General features: G+C 46.2%; 2 protein-coding genes across 2 annotated transcripts in view; one reads left to right on the top strand and one right to left on the bottom strand.

Moving 5' to 3' along the window:
- Window positions 1-3,026, bottom strand: part of T265_11121 (hypothetical protein) — a gene marked incomplete at both ends in the record, with an annotated part of 11,188 nt that extends 8,162 nt beyond the window's left edge. Inside the window, one exon of the mRNA XM_009177687.1 lies at window positions 2,895-3,026. Coding sequence (XP_009175951.1) covers window positions 2,895-3,026 — 132 coding nt within the window. The remainder of the gene's footprint in view (window positions 1-2,894) is intronic.
- The window catches only part of T265_11120 (hypothetical protein), a gene marked incomplete at both ends in the record, with an annotated part of 91,182 nt that overhangs the window by 45,957 nt on the left and 26,367 nt on the right, over window positions 1-18,858 (top strand). Inside the window, 13 exons of the mRNA XM_009177686.1 lie at window positions 637-759; window positions 792-932; window positions 2,553-2,950; window positions 5,659-5,884; window positions 6,468-6,705; window positions 8,705-8,777; window positions 8,813-8,926; window positions 9,937-10,239; window positions 10,900-11,059; window positions 12,262-12,386; window positions 15,941-16,019; window positions 17,314-17,450; window positions 18,631-18,778. Of these exons, the coding sequence (XP_009175950.1) occupies window positions 637-759; window positions 792-932; window positions 2,553-2,950; window positions 5,659-5,884; window positions 6,468-6,705; window positions 8,705-8,777; window positions 8,813-8,926; window positions 9,937-10,239; window positions 10,900-11,059; window positions 12,262-12,386; window positions 15,941-16,019; window positions 17,314-17,450; window positions 18,631-18,778 (2,265 nt within the window). The remainder of the gene's footprint in view (window positions 1-636; window positions 760-791; window positions 933-2,552; window positions 2,951-5,658; window positions 5,885-6,467; window positions 6,706-8,704; window positions 8,778-8,812; window positions 8,927-9,936; window positions 10,240-10,899; window positions 11,060-12,261; window positions 12,387-15,940; window positions 16,020-17,313; window positions 17,451-18,630; window positions 18,779-18,858) is intronic.

Here is an 18,858-nt window from a genome sequence, read left to right on the forward strand (position 1 = left end):
AACGTTTCGCTTTTCACACAAAAGCTTCGTCAGGCCAAGTGACTAGGTTCCGAGGTTGGTGGAGATTTAAGGCGGAAGGAGAACCAATCAGCTAAGTCAAGTTAAATCTCTGTTGGGTATCGGCCGAGGGATTTTAGTGTGTTAGAATGGTTGAACAAGTGTTGGGTCGGCTGGGAAACCTACATGTGCTTGGGTCCAACCTAGGGTCTAGTCCTTCTGGTTCGGTTCATTTGATGGTTCCTCTTGAACTTCGTTTGAACCTTCTGTCCATCCGTGTGGGTGACCTAGTGCTAAGTTAGTTGTTAAAGAGGGATGCTGTGACCTTTGGTCGGTTGGGGTTTACATCCCCATCCCCCCGTTTTTTCTAATGATCCTACGTGGATTGCAACCACACCGAACAAGAACATCTATCTTGATTCCGCAAGCCAGTCATTCCAATCGTTTATAAGTTTACTCTTGTTAATTCCAGCTCACCACAATCCACTACATCAACCAAGTTTTCCTTCCGAATCTCCCACTGCTCAGACGATTTTAGAGGTGAGCGCCGTTCATAATATGACCTCTAAGTTCCCTTTACCCATAATGATGATCTTCGATGAATGCTACTCATTATCCCCACTCTTTCGCGTCATACAGATCCCGTCGATGCCGAAATCGGAAATTGTGTTTTGGAACGGATCCATCTGGATTTGTCGAACGCGGTGATTTACCACGGTGTACGTTGTTCGAAAGCAAATCATGTTGAACCTGAACCGATGGGTGAGTCCAGTGTATACTTAAGTTCATTTCAGCCGACCAGTTTGTTCAGCTGAAGCGCCCTTTCGGTGCCACCGGAAGGAGACACGAGGGTTGGGATACTGCCAGGTTGCCCAAGCCTAGACAGGGGAAGTCGAGAGGCAGAGGTCGGGTTCGAACCACGGACCTTCTGGTCAGTAAATTCGCACTCTAACCACTGAGCTATCTCGCCCACCCCACCCCGCTCCTGGTAACTAGCTGATCGGATAGAGTTCACTGCATATTCATGAACGATAAGATATCACTCAGTTCCCCACGACACCCTAGTTCACTTTCTAGTTACACTGGAAAGTGGAAGCGCCATCTAATTCTGGTATTCATGAAACCCTGAGGACATAGCGGTGACTTTATCGTCCGATTACATACCCTATGGGTGTTTGTCTGTGGCTGCTCAGATCGATGAGATTCATTTTATAGCCGTTTCAGCACAGTTCAGTTTATCATCTGCACCAATGGTGCTTCGGCTTCAGCCACTATAGTTCCAGTCACCGGAAAGTGGGAGAGCCGGGGATCTGTAGCCGAACTCTGGAGGCGATGCTATTTTCAGCGCAACTCTCGTTTAGTCCATTTCAGCACAGGGTTGAGCGAACGGAGTCCTTCGAGTTATGGCTAGTCGTTAAAATGGTAAAATGATGTGCTATCTTCCGTTTTCGCCACCGGAAACTGCCTGGTTATTGCTATCGATAGCAAGACCACTATAGTCACTGTCCTCTATCAGATGCGTTGGGCTGTGCTGACTCATCACCCCTTGAGTATGCTCACAGTCTCGGACAACGATTACTGCCTACTTACCGTGTGCCACTCAGCTCTTGTCATGATCATAGAGAAAAACGCACTTCGATTTTCAGTCGAACTCCTTCTTCTGCCCTCCACAATGCTAACGCGACCTTGTGAATCATATGTAGGATAACAACACCCATCCATCCCCTTTTCGACAAAGCCCTTCTTTGAGCCGTTTCGTATCAGTCGTGCATCTGGACGTCCACTGAAGCTGGTTTCTTCCCCCCGTTTTTCAACATCCCTGGACAATGCGTTTCCCTTTAGCCATCTAACCGAATTCACGCTATTTTCGCATTAAGCTGATTTCTTCGGTTGTCCGCGCCTTCGATGCCGTGTCGATCGGGTTAGCAATGTGTTATATTCCTGTTTTCCAATGTTACGCACTTTATCTTACTTTCCTTCCACTTCAACACTTAACTATGGCTCGTTCACATGTAACACCCTTTCAGTGCCTAGCTGCCATGCCACCCAAAGGAGGGCTGAGATACTGTCAGGGTGCCCAAGCCTAGACAGGGGAATTCGGGGGGCAGAGGTCGTGTTCGAACCACGAATCTTCTGACCAGTAAATTCGCGCTCTAACCCCTGAGCCATCTCCCCCCTGAACGTATATGGCTTGGAGAGTAGGCTATGTTGATCATAGGGAATTGAACTCACAACCGGATCATTGACGTGGACCTATCCTAAGGATCACTCTAACCGCTGGATCCATTGTTTCCAACTTATCTCAAGCACTGTCTGAGTGTTCGGTAAAAATCTCATTTACACTGAGTCGGAGAATCCTCTGGAATCGCAATCCTTGTTTGATTCGTTACCTGACATAAAGTACGCTATTTAACACGAGGACGTTGGTTGCTGTTTTTAAACGTGAGAGGTTTCCAGAAGGGATAATTTTGCGCTCAGTCGGCATCTGAGGAATAAGCACGTGACCTCGGTATTTGTACTTCAATATTTCCTATTGTTTCTGAATGTTACTTCAGCCTCCAGCCCTATCGTTCCATCATCAGATGCCCTGGTCCAATGCCTTCACTTTTCCGATTATTTGGTCACTCCTGGTCAACAACCGAACCGACTCCGGCGCACCTTGTTTGATGCGAAATCCATGCAATTTCGACTAGAACGTAATTTGCACAGCGCGCGCTCACATCACTCACCTGATTGGCGATTGGTCACTCCACTGACGGATATCCAAATCTACTTAAACGAGCACATCTACAGTGTGGTTCGTGGTCTGTTATCCCACAACTTTGGTGATGCGGGTTCTGGAAAGGACAAAACGGAGTCGTCATCTGCTGGATCACTGCTGGATCGATTCAAACTACCTCAGCTGCGTGATCTTCGTCATCCTTCATACTATCCTCTAAAAGCTGGTCTACAGGTGCGTCCTTTCTTGTGACGGACCCCACTGTTAGGTAGTGTTTCTCCCCGTTTATTCGCTCATCTGCCGCGTCCATTTTCGCTGGTTTTTCTCTGCTGCAGCTATTGATGCTTTGTCCACGGGACTGCCCCTAAAGCTAGGCTGGCGCTTTGTCTTATTTGCCACACCGAGCTCCTGTCAAAAGCTTACGGCGTCGTTCCTGTAGAGTCCAGTGATGGATAACCGGGTTGTTTATCTCTCAGTTCTGCCGTTAAACTCTGGGGATTTCTGATTTCTACTACATTATGTACCAGGAAATGAAGGAAAGCCCTTCGCTTCTAAGTTGTTTATTATCAAACATGAACTAAACGGTTACAAGCCATTCGACACAGTTTTTCAAAATTGAATATTTTCAAGCGTCCTTTTGAACTCTCCTGGGCGTTCATTGAATATTATGCGATATTGAACGAACACTACAAAGCGGTTCCACAATTTCCGTAGTAACCTTCACCTTTCATTGGAGGCGGGGCTTGGACTCCAGCCATATACTGCTTGCATGCTTTCTCAGTAGTATATACCGTTACGCTGATAAAACACGTAGTGATGATAATCCTTAACACATCAAACAGTTCTTTGGTCTATATCATTTTCCATTTCCCTGTCTGTCCTCTGTCTTCTTTGGCAACCTGCGATTCAGCGTAATGTTTCGCACTTTTTGTCATTGATGCTTCCCATTTCTGTTGCTAGCGCAGATTGCATAGTTTGTGGTTCATCGAGTGGCGATCGATCGGTTCCAACGAAACCGCAAGGTTCGATAGACTTTTCGTCACTTACTGATGCGTCTAAAAATTGCGTCTCGTTTCCGGAATCCTGTTTTCTCATGATGATGTATGTCGATCAGACGACTGTATGGCGAATCCGCTATGTTTCTAACCCACGCTCAGTTTGATTAGTCGGGCTGTCTGCAATTCAGTTAAGCGTCTCGGCGCGACAATTTATGGCAAACCAATGAACAGGATGGCGAATCCGCTATATTTCTAACCCACGCTCAGTCTGATTAGTCGGGCTGTCTGCAATTCAGTTGAGCGTCTCGACGCGACAATTTATGGCAAACCAATGAACACTATGTGGATTGCGTGATCAAAGACATAGGTACAATTGGCTTTTAAATGGGCCACTTTACGCCTGAGGAGGCTCATTCCCACGGTGATATACACGTACAGTTGTGCTGTACATGACGCTCACTCTCAACCATTTAGAAACTGAGTCAGACGCATGAAGTTGCAAAAACTGAATTATTCTGACGTCTCGTCCGGAAGCCATCCATCACTGTTATGAGTGACTGCCTAGTGGTTACTATTCAACGTGATGCATTCCATTCTGTGTAAGACGAATCGCGTGCTGTTTTCCGTCTACTGAGCTCCGTGACAGTGGGGTTGAGTACAGACTATAAACGGCCCAAATATCGGTCGTTCGCCAATTTGCTCCTTTATGCTTGGTTACAGCTTCAATACACCATAAGATGGACCCAATAACTTTCTAGTTGCGAGAAAGACTCTTCATGGAACCATCAAGCGTACTAGTGAAACGAAGAAGGCCTCCACTGCGGAGTTATTTATTAGGAAATCCCAACTGATCAGTTACAGACTATTGGACAGGGAAGCAAAACTCTCATATGTATCTCTTTGAACGCTTCTTTCTGAACTTTCCTGGATATTCATTGACTGTTGCTCAAATCCAAGCAAATGCTACAAAGCGACTCCACGAATTCCGCAATAGATCTCCCTTTTTAAGAGACGCAAAACGAATTTACCATAAAACATACTACTCGCGTACCTCCCCATCAGTAGTATCACCGTTACACTAGTTACCTACCCATGATGAACCATTCGTGTTGGAATCCTGAGACCGCTTCGTTCTCTCAATAGGGTGTTTCTATTCCCATTTTCATGGGTTACTCTCCGGGTAACCTATTTTCACGATTGCACAATTGGGTCCGTTTTTTTGTTTAGTCAATATGAGATCTGGTATATGAGCCGCTACGTCTCACTTTTACTGGGCGCCGCGCGGAAACCAAATTTTCTGGGTAATTCGAACGGCCTGACATTTCCACTCACCTCTCTCTCTGTTCGGTTGTTTTATTAACTGCCTAGAAGCCCGTTGGTAAATTTCTATCCTGTTCTCATTTTCTGATGACCAAGGTTCGGTGTTCCAATAGTGAGCAACCAATCCATTGCAATAGCTGCTTGCATTTGTGTATAGATTGCTAAACTAAAACGGCAACAGCATCCGCTACGAGCTACCGTCCGAACTCATCTGTACGATTCCATCGGGCCTGGATGGAACATCGTCACTGCAACAGAAATCCAGCGCGAGATTTTCCGACAGGACGCATGGTACGGATGATCCGTTCGTCGCATTCTTCAAAGGTGGTGAGATCCCGGCGAGTTGTGTGAAGGGACTACCGCGGAAGATTTGTAACGCAAACGTTCCTTCAGATTTAACAGACGGGCGGAAAAACTTGCATTACTGACTTTTGTGTGTTCTCAGGCTGGAGCATTTTTATACTTCTCAAAGTCAGCGATGTCTAGTTCCTGAGCGAAATATGAACATTATTTTCACTTCAATTATCTGTCTTGCCATGTTAGAGTGTAGGCTTGTTGCTATTCATTTTTTTCCAATATTCCAATTCGTACTTTACTTTCCGAACTCTTCTGTCCGTGTTAAAGACTGCCATCACCGGCATCCCGTGGACCGTGTTTTCGTTTGAGATCCCCATGGAAAATGTCCGATTCCTTTGTTTCGACGACGCCAATGGATCTTCCGGGTCCGGGGAACACAGTCGCATTGATTTCCGGTTGGCTTGTTTTTCCTTTGATGCTCTGTCAGATCGTCGTGTGTTTGTTGGACTTCAATGTACAAAGGTGCGCTTTATCGATCCACAGATGAATAAAGGTGAGTTAAATTGCATGAGATTAGACTATCCGGTTTCGCTCTGTTTTCGTTGAGTCGTATGAGTGGACTGCACTAAAAAGGGGTCGTGTTCTGTCCGATTCCCACAGTAGGGAGTGCGGTTTGGTCGGTATCACATCCTCATTGTTGTTTCTGTTATGCCTCTACTGCACTTGTTTGCTGATACCGCCTGATTTTAAGGGATACTAGAGTACGCAGTACACGGGGAACGTCAGTTACTCATGTATTGTACTGACACTCGTAGGGGTAACGTAACAGTCTCCATAATCTTGTGCACCTCCTTGTCCTTCTCCCCTACCGAGCTTCAATGACCGTTAACTACAACATTTCTGACACGTCTACATCATTCGCGGTAACTTTGAGTGTGTCAGTTACCCCGTCCTCTAAATTTTGTACCATGTGCATATACCGCTCCAGCGTCTATTCGAACCGATTCTTTCTCACCTAATAGAGACAGTCTCGAACACTTAGGCAGCACAAGACCGAATGACTTGGACAGTATCCTATCATTAGAATTCCTCACCTTTCTTACGCACTTCCATGGGCTACTTCCTTTCCCAATTAGCCATCATCGCTCCAGTCGATCCACTTTTGCACGACGGAGTGCAGTCCCGAGGATCTCGTCCGAATTCGATGACATCTTCCGTGGTCTACTGCTTCTGGCTACAGTACATTATGGACCTGCATGGATCTGCAGCACTTTGGCTTCATCTGGACCGAATGCGTATCCTGTACCACCACAATGCCTTCTCTCGTTTACTAGTCTTCTTGAAAAGCCCTCCGAGTTCGAAGTGTTCTGTTGAGTAGGTTGTTACCGTTGTGTTCCCAATTTTTTTGTAAATTAATGTATTTCACGAACTGCATTTCATTTGGGTTCAACAAGAACATAAGGTCAACCGGAGCTCGGATTGGTCCGAAAAAGGGCGGAACCGGTCATAGGCTGTCGAAGAGTTTTCAGCAATCTTGTGAGTAGTGTTTCATCAAGATGCACTTGTGTTTATTAAGTCTTAATTGTGTCGAGTGACTCGGAGGCAGCACGAGATCGGGATATTGCCAGGTTGTCCCAGCTCGGAGCACTTTAGGAGCCTAATTGGAATCCAAAATCAACACCCTCGCCGTTCTGTTTCGTGTTGTGTGTGACTCTCTGTGGTACCCTAATTCGGTTCAGGTGCATGCTTTTGACGGAACAGTTCACCGCTGGATTTCCCGGCTTCCTGTTTCTGAACTTCAAAAACCCAGTTATATCTCAGTCTCTGCACTTCCTATAGGCTTTACGGACGGCAGCTCTGTGACGGAAGTTTGCAGCAGTTGTATGGTTTGATCTGATTTCTGTCGTGATTGATTCGACGAGAATCCTAATACATTGGTTGGTCTTTGTGTTGACCCCGAGACGGACCACATCAATGGTTGGAGAAGTCGTCAAACATGGCCCAGTCGCACCCTCAATGGCGTTCGTGCATCCAAGCTATTGCCTTCAATACATAGGTCCCTTCCCAATTACCCCACTTGAAATCCCACTGGCAGTATTGTATTTACTCACAAATTTACCAGTTCCCACCTCCATTGCACAGCTATCTACCCCACCCCACTCCAAATCATCGCTGAAGGAAACTATGGCAGCTAGAACCACTGTAAGACACGTACACGGTTCTTATACAAAGCCGGTGTAATTGTTGGTTCACAAAGTCCCTACAGACTATGGTGCCGCTGTCGTGTGAACAATACATGTTTCCATATTGTGTTGGTCAGTCGGTCGGTCGCTAACGCGAACGCGAGCCACTCTGTAAGCCAACGAAGACTTCCTACGAAGTTTTCTGACTTTGATTTTTTCCTCCGTACGTTATTAAACCCAGCTGGATTTTATCGCTACCTTCAATGTCCCAAGTTGTTCCAAGATGACTTCTCTCTTCAACCAAAGAGTCACAAGAAGAGGTAGAATATTCAGCGCACCCACACCTCCACCACTTGTTCAGGAACTGTGGATGGGAACTGAACTACTAGCGCTGTCATCTTTTCCAGCTTTCCTGGCCAAACGTAGAGAATGTCACGTGAACTCCTCCATTAATAGCACGCCCGAGCACTTCGATTTTCTCGGAACTCCTTCATTCACCCCTGAAAAATCACGAGTCGTCTGCTTCTGAGTGGGCATGGAAAGAAAATATCGTTTCGATAACTAGGTACGCATAACGCGGAATGTTTAGTGCTGGATGCAATCCCTTGCCGTCTCTCCCAAAGTTTTCCACTGTGTCTTCCACGTTACATCATTGAAACGCCCAAGTTCTATTGGCCGCGAGGATTCGAACTCAGTTGGCCGTATTCATTTTCTGGACCGCTAAATACTTTTGAATGGAGCAGTAGAAAGTCACTGGGCAGTGGTTATGAGTGCCTGTCCACTGAATGGTCTGCTTGAGCCTTTTCCATCTGTGAATCTGTCGAGCTTCCTCTACTTCCCGGCGGCAGATCAGCCTTCTTTGAGGAGGAATGGAGCGATAAATTTCAATACGAAACGTTTTTTTGCTTGGTTCGTCCTTATCAAAGTATGTGGTCACTAGTAACCCCACCGGTTAGCAGTCCATTTGCTCTTTCTGTATGTCGTGTGTACCTATGCTGGAAGCTTCAGACACCGCCCCCATCATTTTCAAAAATTGTCTTGTATCATTCTCTTTTATCGATGTATTACAAACTCTTGTTGAACGCTGTCGATAATAAGTCCGCTACCACATTTCCAAATGTTACCTATCCTATTTCACTCATGAGTAGATCGTCGTGAACGGAATTTCATTTTTTTCCAGCCCACCTCAGTCAGCTCCTCCGCAGTCCTCTTTCGCATATCAGCTGTGCGCAGAAAACTCCGAGCTTGAGTTGGTTGGACCACGTGACTGTGCCAAGTCCAGTTCAATCCTCCTTCAGGTAAGGCTATCCTGCCTTGGGAACAGTACATTTACCTTCATCGTTGTTCTGTTCACCTTTCCATACCGGAACTCCGTTGTTTGCCGTCCATTCTATTCTGATTGGCTCTCTTATGTGCCAGGTTTCTCCGATGAGTACCAGCTTGGATTGTCCCTTCCTCGCTTATCTTCGCGTCGACAGTGCCCTTTGAAGCTTAGACTGGTGATCCCGATCTGTAGTACACGTCCTCTTTTAGGGCATCCTCACTTGTCAAAGGTAATTTGATCCTGAGAAGCATCCAACCTATGAGAGGCGCTCAGGCATTTGTATGCAATTCATCACCACAAAACACGCTGTAGTTCCGTCCTTCCTTCCCTCAACTCTCTCCGTCTCCCGTTAGATGGGGTTTTGGAATTTGTGATCTTTTAGACACCATCCCAAAGTCCAAAGTCCCAACGTGAGAGTCTTGTGTTTTACTGTGGAGAAGAGTGGGTCGCCATCTTACCATGCTAGCTACAACGCGTCATGGCATGCAGTCTATCAAAGTGCGCCGCGCGATTGAGACCATCCTCCTTACTTTATACATTCGAGTCGTTCATCATGGGTGGTCGTTGTTCCCTGTGAGGCTACTGTACCGTGGTTCTCTCCAGAATGATCACCGCGCGCAAGGGAGTGTTTGTTGTCTCGTAGAGAACTGACCCCTCTGTTTCGGGGGTGGGGGGGGGGGGGACGGTTGGTGCTGTCAGACAAGGAACGTTGTTATGGACTCTCAAGTGAGTTCAGCTCAATTCAGAGTCGACCCTATCCGTAACCCCATAACATTGAATGTCTACTCATCCCGGTTCGGCCACCTCGGAAACTTCGTCACAATTTGGAAACCTTTTGACTAATAATCGTGCACTATAGCGGAACCAGTGTTTTTGGGGACGAAACTTCGAAGCACGAAGAGTTTCAGATAGTCCTCATTAGTATTCGGTGTTAGATTGAGCAAAATGTGCATATGTTCTCTTCCTGAGGACGGTAGATCAGTGCCTGATCTCTTTTTCAGTAAAGCTTCCTTCCTATCCATTGTCATGCATTTACCGTCGCTCCATAGTGGTATTGTTGATATTAACTCACATTTCCTCTCTTCGCTTCTCCCACAGGGCACCATCCTGCTTGCCTATTCGGACCTGAATGGTGTTTGGAAGACCACGGTCCCTTGTGCTCATTTATGTCTTCACACAGTCAGTCTTCGTCTGACCTGTGATAGACGAGCCCATCATATTGTAGACTTACAGTCAGCTCGCTTGGATTTGTCACGTGACCAGCCCGTTCACTCCACAAGTCAGCAATCTCTACCCGGCGTCAGGCGTCAGTGTTCGCAGCCTATGTCGCTGTCCAACTCGGTAGCTACCGGTCGCCTTTGGAGAGGTTGGACGAACTGGCAACATATGGACTCGACCCCGGTATTGATAACCTTACTGTTTGTTTTTTTGTTATGTAAACTTACACACCGAGTGATTTTCTAGTCAGCAAAACCCGCTCATTATGCATCCGCCTTTTAACTAAGGTGTAGAGTGGACTCTATTTTGATAAGAATTTCGCGGTGACATTTGGTTGTATGCTTAAGCGATGCACCAGCTCCACTGCTAACCGCAAAACTCCTTAATGCATCTGGTTGGACGAGTTGCAAATACCGATGTGGGATCATGTATTCTATCCTTCGCATTCGACGTGAGGATGATGGTTCAGCTAACCAGTCACTTTTCGCATGCCTGATTTCCAAGTCTGTATGCCGTGGCCTCGTCATTGTGTCTGGTAGAGCGCGATTAGATCATCTAACGTCTGACTAGTCCTCGGCATTGGTGATACGGTGCACCTGCCACACTGGTGGTCCTTGTCGCGCGAGGTAGCTCAGTGCTTAAGGTGCGAACCCACTGACTGGAAGGTCCACGGTTCGAACCCAGCTTCGGAATTTCAAATGCTCCGGTCTAAACTTGGACATTCTCAGTCATGGCAGTTGGGCACCGGAATGAACGATTATTATCTATTAACTTGTAGATAGCTCTCATTTTACAGGATTTTATAATTACACCGTTCGGTTTTTCCTCGATTTTTCCTCCTAGCCACCACGACCCCCAAAACTGAACGTGGTCTGCACAACTTCAAATATCTCAGTCCGTGTGTCTCCACACATCATTCGGAAGCTCCGTTCTATGGCACGCTTGATCCGACGTCAAATCTCCGAGCCTAACTCTACGGAGCATACGTCCGATGATGGTCAGAGTATGTGATCTCTAGAAAACTGTTTTGTTTACTTTTTGTTCCAATCGCTTTGTGGTTGGTAAGTCGTAGCAGCAAGCTTCCCTCTCCACCGGTTATAATTCACTGGGAGCTTCTAACTAGAACTACGATGAACAAATAATTTCCAAAATATGGGTAGTTCGGGAGCTCCCCCGCCCCGCTGGGCTTGGCAGATGGATTGCAGACTTTCCTGCATGACTTCCCTACTGAGTTATTTGTTTCCTGCTGGAAATTTCACGTTTGAACATCTTCACAATGCGAAACAGGCCAGTCGGAAAGCGGTGAACGTATACGTTTTCAGTCACTTTCAGGTATCGCGAATAGCGCAAAACATATTTGTTATATCAAACACTAGGTGCCCATTTTGCAGTATTGGTGGTGTATCCACGGTGTCCCCTCCAAAGTATCTTTTAGTGGCATATTCGCACTTGGAAATGCATTAGGTCCTGTTTGATAAGATTTACTGACCTTGTTGTCAACTAATGGGAGCTGGACTCAAGCCAGTGATCAAGGTCAGTCTTCCCACCATCATTCCGGATGTGTCAACAAAGATTCTTACCTGGACACTCCAATAAGGCTTATTCATCTGGATTTTACAAATGTCGGAAGTCGACGGCGAAGTAACGCTGGTGTACTTTTTTCACTGTTCCATCATAGACAAAAATCTGCTCCGGATAGGCTGTTATTTCAGTGTGGTAATGCGCGAACGTATACTGAATATGAACAAGTAGGCGATTATAAAGAGGTCCCTTTCAAGCGGGTATTCTCCACCGCAACCGTCCAACTCATTTAGCTGTAACACCCTTTCGGTACCTAGCTCCCATGCCACAGTAGGAAGCACGAGGGCTCGGATACCTCCAGGTTGCTCAAGCCTAGACAGAGGTGGGGTTCGAACCATGGACCTTCCGGCCGGTAAATTCGCGCTCTTGGGATCATATGATGTTAGAACACAACTAAAAGTGCACATGGAAAGCTGTACACTAACTGGATAACGAAATTCTCACGCTATTGTTGAATTCTGGATCTGTTTTGGTCCAGTAATGCCATATTCGCCTTCTTCGGATCAGCTTCCGATCAGCATTTGTTATCAAGAGTAAACACTGATGGAACCGGGGTAACATTTCCACCGCACACCACTTGTCAGGGTGTTCACATTCCTTCTGTCGTTCCTCTGCATTTTTCAGTCAAAATTGTCAAGCCTTTGGAAGGGAACGAAAACACCGGAGGGAGGCCTTTCACCGTGGCCAGCTGGATTCAGCGATTGGATAGCCTAGCAAATTGGATCTCCCCTTTTGTGCATGATATCAAGGTTAGCAGGGTTACTAACTTTAGATGCCCTTCATGGGTATTCTTTTTTATGAACCGGTCTTCCAATGTTCATCCCTCTCACAGTAGGGACGACGCTTTAAGGTTTTTAGGCACTCTGGATACTTTCGATTCTATTTATTCTTGGGTATTTTTAATGTTTTTTTTTATTCTGCGACTCAAATGTGTTATCGTAGCCATTGTATACAGGTTTGGTTTCAATTGGGCTTTGGTGAGAGAACTCCTCAAATAGCTCTTGCAGATCACAAGATTTTACCAGTCTTTTACAGTGGCAGATACTAACTGTACATGACAGACTCTCTGGATTTGAAAACAAACTTTGAAGTGTTTAGGGTGGTGACTGAACTCGGACGTACAGAAGCTGCAGGGCGAGCAAAACTGTGGATCCTGGAGCTGGGACCTGTCTAGAAAATGTTTAACGTTGAGCTCCTTAATTTTGCCCGGGTTGTTGGTCATTCTGTTATTCGCTGCAGGTGTTCTCTTAAGCTCCCATCACTTGTGTCATGCTGGGGGAATCAGACGGTGGCGGAATGAATTCAAAGGAGTTTGAAAAGTTGTGATCTGTAATGGTTGGGGGAATAGTCCTTCAGCAATGCGGATTCTCTGTTGATTTCGCCAAGTTCCGTGGAAGATATCAACAGAGTGGTCATCGTACGGTAGGAACGCTCCCGAGAAGGAGCACTCTATGGAATGAATTCAGGCTGTGCTGGGAGACTAAAAAGTGCCACCTCAGCTTGGAAATGATACACGTCGCATAAATCTCCTGGAATACGAGGAGGGTGCGAAACTGTGACTTTCTGAGTTTGCCAGTACCTTTCGATTAGGAGCGGCTGATCAGCAATTCCACTTGTCTATGTAGTCATCATCATCATTGTCAGCTGTAATAACCGCGTACTTGTCGAACAGTGGTTGTAGCTGCCACAGTTTCGTTCACCGATGATTTGGGAAGATGGGGTGGGTAGCTGGGCATTGGAGACGGGAGCTGGTAAATTAGTGCATAAATACAGCATTGTAGATGAACTGTTAAGTGAGGGGATTGGTAAGGGAGCTATGTATTGAAGGCAATAGCTTGGATGCACGAGCGCCATCGAGGGCGCGACTGACAATGTCTCTAGCCATTGATGTGGCCCGTCTCGGGGTCCCCATCCAGGAAGATGGCAATGACCAGCGCAGCTGAGTTCTCTGGTAATGGCTCTCATACTTCGTTGCCAAGTCATTGTTTGACCGCCTCTGGTTCTCTTCTACCCTTCACGTGGTTGTGCGAAAAGGAGGAAGTCGGTCGATTGGCATACGAAGCACGTGGCCAAGCCAGCGCAACCTATGCAGTGTGATCAGTTCATCTATCGAGGGTGTATTATTTCCTCCGAGTACCATTCGACGATCTTCAGAATTGCTCACTCGGTGTTCCCACCAGATTCGGGTAATGCTCTGAAGACATCGATGGTTAACTTTGCCTTGCCAGTGTAAATCTTCGACTGTAGCTTGTAAGTCTTTCCGCGATCGTCCCCTCGCATAAGGGCCATCCTAGAGGAGCACCTAAATGGACTCAGTCGGCAGGATTGTCCCTATAATGTATGAGAATGGATATCTCGACAATCTAAGTCTCTACTGTACTTTACTACGTGTTTTGTGTTCTTCACGGTTCAGTCAACCAACTTTTCAACACGAAATACGCTTCCTTCATATGCTCCCTTCATACACGTCATTACTTTGGTACCCTCCCAACCTCAAACGACCTATGGTCTGACTTTACCCCTTTCTCACAGAAGTCATTTTCCCACAGTTTTTTTTAGATAAAAATTGTTGTTTATTCACATAATTCTAAATGTTTTTTTTCTACGGCGCATCCGTCATTCAACTCGCTCAATCCACGAGCTGTAACCATTTCGGTTTAAGGTCTAACAGAGCCGTGGATCGCCTACGTTGCAGAACATCATACCGCCCCGTAAGATATCATCGTGATCAGCTTAGCTACACGGGGCGAGATGGTTTGAGTGCGAATTTACTGACCGCAAAGTCCGTGGTTCGCACCCGACCTCTGCCTCTCCACTTCCCGTGTCTAGGCTTGGGCGGCCTGGCATACTCATGGGTAGCTAGTCACCGAGAGGGTGCTACAACTGATGGTCGGAGCATTTCAGATTTCACGCTGTCTCAGTGAATATGTGACAGGTGAGGCAATGAACAGGTGGTATCGAACGATGACGATGTTTGGCTACATGAATGTGCGTGTATCCATGCTCGTCTAGCAACACGCCGTGTTCCCATGTCGTTGGACTGAAGCTGCTTCGATTCGCTTTAGTCATCGTATTCCTCTTCGCGATCGGCCGATGCACGATTCCGATGGTCGTCCGATCGGTTGGCAGCACCACATCTTGTCTTCATCTAATCGTCATGCTGTCACTCTCTGCTACATTTTCAAAACACCTGACTCTAGCCACGTTCAATCAGATCAGAAACAGTTATTTTTGCATACGCAGGGTTTCCAGCGGTCTTGTGCTGACGCATTAGAAAACCGGATCGTACAGGGTTCCTTGCGTATGTGCATTTGTCCTAAGGGCACATATGACCACTTCATCGTCAACATCGGTCCCAACCTCTGAAGACAGGCCGCATGAACGACCGAAAAATGACGCATTGGTCCATCATCTCATCCAAGCGTACTAATTCGCAGCTGAGGGCTACAGGTGGAAAAATGACCTGATCTCTGACTTGAAAGTGCAACCCTGTATGACTTGCCATCAATAAATGCAGCGGGGTTATGAAGGCATTGAGAAATTGGTAGTGCAGTCCACCTTCCCCTAGACCTGCTCTCCCTCCGCTCGCCTGAAGATAATGTGAGAAATGGCGTTTAATTGGTGTCACTGGCGTTCTTGCTGCCAGTTTTTTCCAGTTTATCTGGTGAAGGTACCTCAGACGCCTTGTGATCTGGTCCTTCCCCCAACTATTCTTTTCTTCTCACTCTGTCTTAAATATGGTTGAAATTTTTGTTTAAAAGGCGTGAAGCATCCGCGTCAACATTTATGTTAACGTCCCTGATGATGATGACTATGGGTTGAATGAACCAAGAATGCCAAAACGCGTTTGAGGGTGATCAATGCGTGTCTGTTTCCTTTCTGAAGTTTATTTTATTGCGGTTTCCAGCCTATTCTAATTGTGGGGAATCAAAGATTGTTCCTTCCGAGGAGCCGGTTTTCGTTAAATGTAGTTGTAACCGTAAAATTCATGCGACCTTCTTGGCACTGGTCATCCCTCCGAAGGATTTCCACTTGAGGGGACACTGTATTCTGTCTTTGTGTCAGTTGACCCCATTGCTGATCAACCACCCGTGGCTGAGTAGTATAGCGATCGAAATCCCATCTAGGGATTCTGCGAGCTACAGTGTTTCCAAGCAAGAATGGAATGGATGCCTAATACCTTCCACCACGGGTTGGTTTTGTTTTTCATGACAAAACTTCAAAAATATGTTTTGTAGTTGTTGGATTCACTGCGATTCCCCCCGCTCCCCGTAATTTTTTTATTCTGTTGATTGTTCCATAGATCCAAACTGGGTTCTCCGTACGAATCCTCCGTTCTGAACTACGTTACCTTGTCCCTATATTCGACGCCCTCCTGCCACGTGAGTTTTTCACTACCTGTCATCTGCGGTTTCGCTCCTACGTTCATTTACAGGTTGAACACCCCTTATCATTTGAATTTCAAGTTAAATGTTACGATACCTTGGTCGTGTTCCCACCAACCCTAGAAATTAGCTGCTGGTGGTTGGTTTGTTCGCCAAGCTAGTCAATTTGATTGCAAACATTTCATCGCCAATCGACCTGACATCAGTAGTGCGTTGTTAGTGGGTGTACTGAAGCGTAGCGTTAGGTCGGTGACCGCAAGTTGAACAGTGTCGAGTGATTCCGTTGGTTAGTCTGTGAGCTTTTTTCCTGATTTGTCGATGGACATGTGAGCCAATTAGGACACAGGATAACAGGCCAATCAATGAACCGCTAACCGAACGACCAATCATGATCGAAGTTCAGCCCTGGCTAGAAGCACGTATATTAACACACACAGCGCTGCTCAAAGCAGAACCATCGACCCATCGCTACGCTCCACTACGCCCCCCTAACAACGCACAGATTATGTCCCTCGATTGGTGATAAAACTGTGCAATCAGATTTCCCAGCTAAACGAATAAAACAACGATGATCTACGCTCTCTGAGCTATCAAACTTCCCCTCAATACCAAACATTAGCTGCTCCCTGCATGGTTCATGTTTGTTTTGATCTTATTCGCTTTTTGGTACCTCAAACCTTGGAACAAAAAATCTGTGAAGGCTGTTAGGCCTCTCACGATGTAATGTAAATCAACTAGAAGGAGCTTCCCAAGTATATAATGTGCATAATGTCATGCAATATTTTATTATATATGTATATATATCAGTACTTAAAGGCTCTTAAGTTTGTATGAAGAAGCTCGTAGGTGCGACACCACATTCTGAGATTAAGTGGAACAAACGGAGGCGATATTGTGATCGGGCTATCTTCTCACGGTAGGCGCCCAGTGCTTAGGGAGTGAGTCACTTGGAATAATCGAACCTCATGTGGACTGGACGAGTGCACAGCAAACACGTGTCTGATAGTTGGACGGAGCACATCGACATCAAGCTTCTGATACAGCATAGTAGTTGAAACAGCAGGTCCGCATAGGAGTTGCGCCGTCATAAAATGCCAGGACGGATTTGTGTGTTTCACGATTAAGCTTATCATATTGCCGTCGTTGAATGATAAGTCTGTGTATGAGCGTACCCTAATTTGTTGAGAAATGCTGTTAACTGACCTTTGTTAGGGGAAAATGTTGGCGAGTAAGGATGGGAATGTGTTACGCATGATTTACAACCATAATATAAAATAATATAATCGTTCAGCTGTAACACCCTTCTGGTGCGTAGCTGACAACCTACCCGAAGGAAGCACGAGGGCTGGGATACTGCCAGGTCGCCGAAGCCTAAACAGTGGAAGTCGAGAGACAGAGATCGGGTTTGAACCACGGACCTTCCTGTCAGTAAATTCGCGCTCTAACCACTTGAGCCATCAACAACAACGGCATTTCCCCAGCTCACCGAACAAACTAACGACCATCTATGCTACCTGAGCTACCAGCATTCTCCTCTATAGCAAGCGACGTTTGCGTTCTTTCTTTCCGGTCTATTTGGAAAGTAGCTATATTGACCCAGAGAACCAAGCGGACGATGTCATAGGAGCGAATACACGCTTAGGAGCCATGTCGGAATCGGAGAACGTCAGGTCAGTCAGAGTTTGAAAAAAATCCCCGTGTAAGTAGGTGTGAATTAGACCGATGCAGAGACCAAGCTCAGTGACTGTCATTTTGGGGATAAAGCAACTTGGCCTTCGCAACCCCGTGCAGCCAATGACTGGGAGTTTGGGCCGTTTTACAGGTCGTCAATGTCGAAACAGACGCTATCAAATGGGTTTCGGATTAAGGTGACAAATCGGTCTAATTGCCACCCGCATACACGTGATGCGTACCATGGAATTATGAGTTATTCAATAATGTGCGCAATGAGAAGCCATCAACATAGTGAAATGGTTTCACTGAATTTTGTAAGGACCACTTTGCACTATAAGGGTACTCAGCGCACTGTCGTTGGGTAGACGTTGATTGGAGGAAGTCTTTATTGGGGAATTCGTTGCTGGAGAAACCGGAGAATGGTTAAGCGGTTTTGTAGAGCGATCCTTATACGAGTGAATGAGGGACAACTCTACCTCAACCCACGGGATTCGACTTCGTTGGTTACCGGAAATCTTAGTCGGAAGACAAATAGATGATGTTCTGCTTAGGCGGACAGCTCAGATAATATAAACACTATAACGAAACACTTTGTTCGGGTGGATATGAAATAAGGTTAAGTTTGACACAGCTGGGATTTCAACTCCAAAAAGCTTATTGATTCCAAGGCCAGGTTCCGTCCTGTGCACGTTTGTCCTCCCAGATTTGAACCGGTATCCTCTCCATCTGACTGGGTAGATAACGCGCCCGGTTATTCATCAGATTTAATTATCAAATCCTACCTTTATTTATCTAATTTCCTTTGAATCGATCTTAGCTTCATGCGTCCTGGTTGAACAGTGTCATCAAAATTTTTCAAACGGAGTATCTCTGTCACCCAACGCGCCCACTCACATGAGATAACAACCCGTTCCTTGTAGCTAGATGGCTCCAGTGTCTGGAGCGCCAATTCACTCACCGGAAGGTCTGTGGTTCGAATCCGACCTCTGCCTCTCGACTCCCCCTGCCTAGGGTTGAGCAACCTGACAGTATCCCAGCCCTCGTGTTTCCTTTGTGTGACATGGTAGCTAGGCGCCAAAAGGGTGTTACTGCTGAGCGATTATTATTATTCTTGTATTATCTTTTCCTTATAGCATCCTTTCAGTACACGGGAAGAATAAGA

Source organism: Opisthorchis viverrini, assembly GCF_000715545.1.
Source record: "Opisthorchis viverrini unplaced genomic scaffold opera_v5_445, whole genome shotgun sequence".
NCBI lineage: Eukaryota > Metazoa > Platyhelminthes > Trematoda > Opisthorchiida > Opisthorchiidae > Opisthorchis > Opisthorchis viverrini.